At 37.9% G+C, this 5,720-nt stretch overlaps 1 protein-coding gene across 1 annotated transcript; it reads left to right on the top strand.

Moving 5' to 3' along the window:
* The first annotated feature begins 205 nt into the window (after positions 1 to 205).
* LOC18026136 (3-ketoacyl-CoA synthase 8) lies at positions 206 to 1,881 on the top strand. The gene has a single exon (XM_006409539.2). It carries the CDS (start codon positions 269 to 271, stop codon positions 1,694 to 1,696), a length of 1,428 nt encoding a protein of 475 aa, XP_006409602.1. The 5' UTR covers positions 206 to 268; the 3' UTR covers positions 1,697 to 1,881.
* Positions 1,882 to 5,720: the final 3,839 nt, after the last annotated feature.

The raw sequence follows: 5,720 nt of genomic DNA, 5'->3' as shown, positions 1-5,720 counted from the left end.
TTCTTTTCTCCGATTTGATATTTTTCGTACTTGTAAAGAACCAATTAAAAAAAATATATATATAATAACAATCTTGGTTCATTATACAAAAACAGAAAGCTAAATTAATTCGTTTGGCCATCACTTGCTCGATTTACTCTCCATTTTCTATAAATGTAAACAGAGGCAGCTTGAACGAAAGACCACAACACAGCTTAAAGTAGAAACCAAAGTGTCAACACTTAACAATACTTTTTATCCTCTCGTTTCTCCTCTTAGGTTATCTCCAATGAGGAACATTAAGATGGTTTTCTTCAAGATCTTCTTCATCTCCTTAATGGTAGCATTAGCAATGAAAGGATCTCAGATCAACATACAAGATCTCCAAAACTTCTGCCTTCAAGATACCGTAACCCTTCTTTCATTTCCTCTACTTTTCTTGTTGACAATCTACATGTTAACCCGTCCCAAACCCGTTTATCTTGTTGATTTCTCCTGTTACCTTCCACCGTCGCATCTCAAGGTCAGTGTCAAAACGCTGATGGAACACGCAAGACGTGCAAGAGAAGCAGGCGTGTGTTGGAAGAACAAAGAGAACGACTATTTGATTGAGTTTCAGCAGAAGATTCTTGAACGTTCCGGCCTCGGTCAAGAAACCTACATCCCCGACGGTCTCCAGTGCTTCCCGCTTCAGCAGGACATGGCGGCTTCGCGTAAAGAGACAGAGCAAGTCATATTCGGAGCTCTCGACAATCTTTTTCGCAACACAGGCGTAAAACCTGGCGAGATCGGTATCTTGGTGGTGAACTCTAGCACGTTTAATCCAACGCCATCACTTGCTTCCATGATTGTGAACAAATACAAACTCAGAGACAACATAAAGAGTCTGAACCTTGGAGGAATGGGTTGCAGTGCTGGAGTTATAGCCATTGATGTAGCAAAGGGATTATTACAAGTTCATAGGAACACTTACGCTATTGTAGTAAGCACAGAGAACATCACTCAGAATTTATACTTGGGAAAAAACAAATCAATGCTAGTCACCAACTGTTTGTTCAGGGTTGGTGGTGCAGCGGTTCTGCTTTCCAACAGATCTAGAGACCGTAGGCGTGCAAAATACGAGCTTGTTCATACCGTAAGGATCCATACCGGATCAGATGATAGGTCTTTCGAGTGTGCAACACAAGAAGAAGATGAAGATGGTATAATCGGAGTTACCTTGACAAAAAATCTACCAATGGTGGCTGCAAGGACTCTTAAGATCAATATCGCGACTTTGGGTCCTCTTGTTCTTCCAATGAAAGAGAAGCTTGCCTTCTTTGTGACTTTCGTAAAGAAGAAGTATTTTAAACCAGAGTTGAAGAATTATACACCGGATTTCAAGCTTGCCTTTGAGCATTTCTGCATCCACGCTGGTGGAAGAGCTCTAATAGATGAGCTAGAGAAGAATCTTAAGCTGTCGCCATTACATGTAGAGGCATCAAGAATGACACTACACAGGTTTGGTAACACTTCGTCCAGCTCGATTTGGTATGAGATGGCTTATACGGAAGCTAAAGGAAGGATGAAGGAAGGAGATAGGATTTGGCAGATTGCTTTGGGTTCAGGTTTTAAGTGTAACAGTTCAGTTTGGGTGGCTCTGCGCAATGTTAAGCCTTCGGTTAACAATCCATGGGAAGATTGTATGGACAGATATCCGGTTGAGATTGATATTTGATTTTATGGTTAAGGCCCTTTTGGTTAATAAACCAAACTATCGAGTATCGACGGTATCTTTTTTTTTTTTTTGTGGACCATTTTCTTATGTTTGTCCTTTAAAGAGATTGCCTCTTATGTTGCTATTTCTGGTAGTTCTTTTTTGGTACTTGTATTAAGTAAGAATTGATGGATGTGTTTTTTTTTTGGGGGGGTCTAAAATGATGGATGTGTTTGAATCATTAAATTCTTTACATAACCGTCAGTACAAGAAAATACAGAAACCTTTAAAAAAAAAAAAAACAGCCATAATTTTTTTTTGTTATAACCTGAAATCTGTGGCTAAATTTAGTTCAGCCATAGATGACCACAAATTTGGCCAATTTCCAATGGCAATATGTGGCTAACTTGACTGCAAAATAGCTACAAAATTATATTAACCCATAGCTTTAGCACTGATGTAGCCACAAAAATTACAGTAGTCGAGTTTCTACTGATATCTAAGAAACAATAGTGGTTAAAACACTACTGACAGTCGATGGAAGCTAATTTGCAAGTGGTTTTAGATGTAGCTATGTCCATGCCCACGGATTAGCTACCAATATGCATATATAAGAAGGGAGAGTTTCAGATTTGACCCATATTTCAAAGTCAAACACAAAACTAACTTCTTTTTTTTCTCTCTCCAACTTTTGCCATTTTCTCACAATTTTATCCTTCCCACTTAAATTATTAACGAAAATGCCATTATACATCTAATAAATCGATTTTTCTTTAATTGGCTAAAGTCTTCTTGGACCTTCTAAAGACTTTTTAATTACGAGAATGCCATCGTCTTCAATACCTTCAACCACCATGAACAACCATGAAATTGGGATAAATGCTTATCAACCTGTTTTAAAGCTGTAATAAAACAAATATCTAAGCTCATTCACTCATAACCTTGCTCATTCTTTCGTAATTTCTTCTCCAAAACATCTGGGCATAGTTGCATTGCTTCGCGCCATCATTTTGCGGTGAATTCTGGTTTACTCGACACCTGGGTTGTTTAATTTCATTGAAATCCTAAGTTCTGGGTAGATAAGAGAAACTTAGGGGAGCTCAATTTTGTCAAAGGTAATCCTCGCACTTCAATTTCTCCACATTTCAGTTTTTATATCGTGAAAGTAGACTTCTCGTGAACTATAGTGAAGTCTATGAGTCAACAAAAGGTTATTTTTGCAATTGACTTTGAAAAAGTAGACTTCTTGAAACCTCAGGAGAAGTCTACTCGATATCCTTTGAAAACAAAAAAAATCATAGTAGACTTCATCTGACGGCTTAAGAAGTCTACGAAAGAAAAGAGGTTATTTTTGCAATTGACCGTATTTTGACTTTTTAATGTAGACTTCTAACCGAAGTCTACTGTTTACGTCTGCACACGAAGTCTACATTTAGGTTACTTTTGCATTTGACCAAAAACGTATAGGTCATTTTTGTATTTGACTTATGTTTTTCAAAAATTAAAAAATTAAAAAAATTTCTAAAAGCTATAGTAGACTTCACAAAGAAGTCTACTGACAGTAGACTTCTATGTGAAGTCTACTTATTGTGTTCGGTCAAACTTAGAAGGAATATTTTTTTAGTAGACTTCATTGTGAACATGAGCGACATTGTCGTCTTCAGGTTGGTTTGCTATTCTCCAACATTCTGCTTCCACCTTTGCGTGGCTCAAGGTGTCTTTTGGGGAAATTTCTTTTCCGTTGAAGATTTTCTCGTTCCTTGCCTTCTAAATAAACTATAAGATCCAAGGATATACATCCTTTTGGGGATCTGACATAAGAAAGCTCATATTTTGATAAATAGAGGTACTCGGGAAGAGACCCGGAAGGGACGGAAAGTCCGATAACGCCCAGACTTGTAAGGCCGGGGGACATAAAAATAGTAGGTGGTTTATAGATTCCTAAGGATCCCCACATCAGGGGCAGCGTTTGCCAGAGCTCATATGTCGGTAGGTAAGATTCTGGCATGTAGCGACGCACCCTCATAAAGATTGCCACATAAAGTGTTTCATCTTTCCAAATGTACGGACTTTCCAAATATGTCGTTGGAGGGCCGTGATACTCGGTTTCCTCATCGCTCCAGCTTCCCGTTCTATCTACGTTCTTCTAATTAGATCATATCCCGACTAACTGAGTAAAGAACAGATTTAGAGTGATTCCATGCATATCCATCTAAGGTACGAATACGGCTAAGTCTCAACCCGAGGATAAAGGAGACATCTTCAGGATGGAAAAATTCTCTAAGCAAGGGAACATCCCATTGCTTCATATCTTGATGGATGAAGGAGTATACCAAAATTCTCGGGTCCTGGAATCCGATCTGCGGGGCAGCTCTAGGCGGCCGAGCTCTAAGATCCGGAATCCATGGTTCGCTCAAATTCTTGTATTTAGGGCTGATCCAATCGTCTTCCTCAATCCCATCTTCAGAAACGGTTTTGCGGCTATTATACTCCGCCATCCATAGGATGGTGAGTAGACGTTTCGATCCTCAAGAGGATCAGATTGTCTGAAGTATCTACCTCTTAAGACCCGAGCCAAGAGGGATGAATGGTATTGAATAAGACGCCATAGCTTCTTAGCTAGAAGGGCTAAGTTAAAGTCTTGTAAGTCTCTAAATCCAAGGCCTCCTATATCTTGAGGAACGCAAATCTTATCCCAAGCGATCAAGTGTATCCCGCTACTATTCTGTTTTGAGTTCCACGAGAAGTTGGCAATGGCACTCCGCAATTTGTCTGTCACTCCTTGTGGCAATAGAAAACATGAGATGACATACGTCGGAACGGCTTGTGCAACAGATTTTATTTGATTTCTTTTCCACCTTTGGCAATTATTGACTTGGTTGCTCAAACGATCGTGGTCATAAGAGAAAAGTTTCTTCTTTGATCCACATATTTGCTCTGGAAGACCCAGATATTCCGATGGCATTCTTGATACCTTGCTTTAAATACGGGTCCACTCTATTCCCGAACATGATGGATGATTTGCCCATGTTAAGTTGTTGTCCCAAAGCCGATCCATATGTATTAAATATCCTGAAAATCTCGGCTCCCTGTTGGATTTTCGCTCTACAAAAGAAAATACTATCATCGGCAAAAAGAAGGTGTGAAACCGGTGGACTCGCTTGAGCTACCTTCAGCACAGAAATACGATTTTTCTCCTCTGCTCTATTGAGTAGTGCGATAAGAGCCTCAGTACACATGATAAAGAGAAAGGGAGAAAGAGTATCTCATTGCCGCAGTCCTCTCGATAAGATGATTTCCAATCCTACCCCATTTTCACCTGCAAAATGGAGGAATGCTATTTTTTCCTCCAAATATGGAGTAACTCCATTTTCAACTCCATTTTGCAGGTGAACTTTTTTATTTACAAGATAGTCTTTTACTTTTCATTAACTCTTAAAACTATATTTTTATTTATAATTTAATCCTTTATATTATATATATTTAATTTAAAATTAAAGATAGATAGATTTAAAATTTGAGAATAGAAAATAAAAAATATAAGAAGATTAACTGAAACTAAAAATATTGTCCAAACGAACCAGATTGAGGCGGATTTTGTTGATATTGTTGTTGTTCAGCTCTTTTCTGTAAAATCCGTGTTTGTTCACTTTGAACATAAGCACGAAGATTCGGATCTTGTATCGAGTTTAAGTCTTGGAACAAAAACTTGTTTTCTTCCTTAAATTCTTTCAAGGCATAATTCTTACTTTGAATATCCAAATGTTGTTGTCTTTGGGCACTTGTCTTCTTTAACTGTTCCAAAAGTTGCTTATTTTCTTCTTCTAAAGAACTGATAACAGCTGATGTTCCATCATCGATTTTTCAAAGATAAAAACGCTCATTTTTTACTTCGAAATGCGGTTCCAAAATTTTCTTGCTCGATTCAGAGAAATCAAAGATAAAAACACTCATTTTTCACTTCAAAATGCTTTAATTGATCATTTGTGGGAAAAATATTCAAATGGTGATATTTAAATTAAAATGTACTTTGTTTTCTTATTTT

This window comes from Eutrema salsugineum, unplaced genomic scaffold (genome assembly GCF_000478725.1).
Source record: "Eutrema salsugineum unplaced genomic scaffold, Eutsalg1_0 scaffold_11, whole genome shotgun sequence".
Lineage (NCBI taxonomy): Eukaryota > Viridiplantae > Streptophyta > Magnoliopsida > Brassicales > Brassicaceae > Eutrema > Eutrema salsugineum.
Note: the sequence above shows the minus strand (reverse complement) of the source record. Positions and strands in the feature narration are given on the sequence as shown.

Excerpts from the sequence above, each read along its gene's own strand:
- LOC18026136 (XM_006409539.2), top strand. The coding sequence starts at position 269 with ATGAGGAACATTAAGATGGTTTTCTTCAAGATCTTCTTCATCTCCTTA.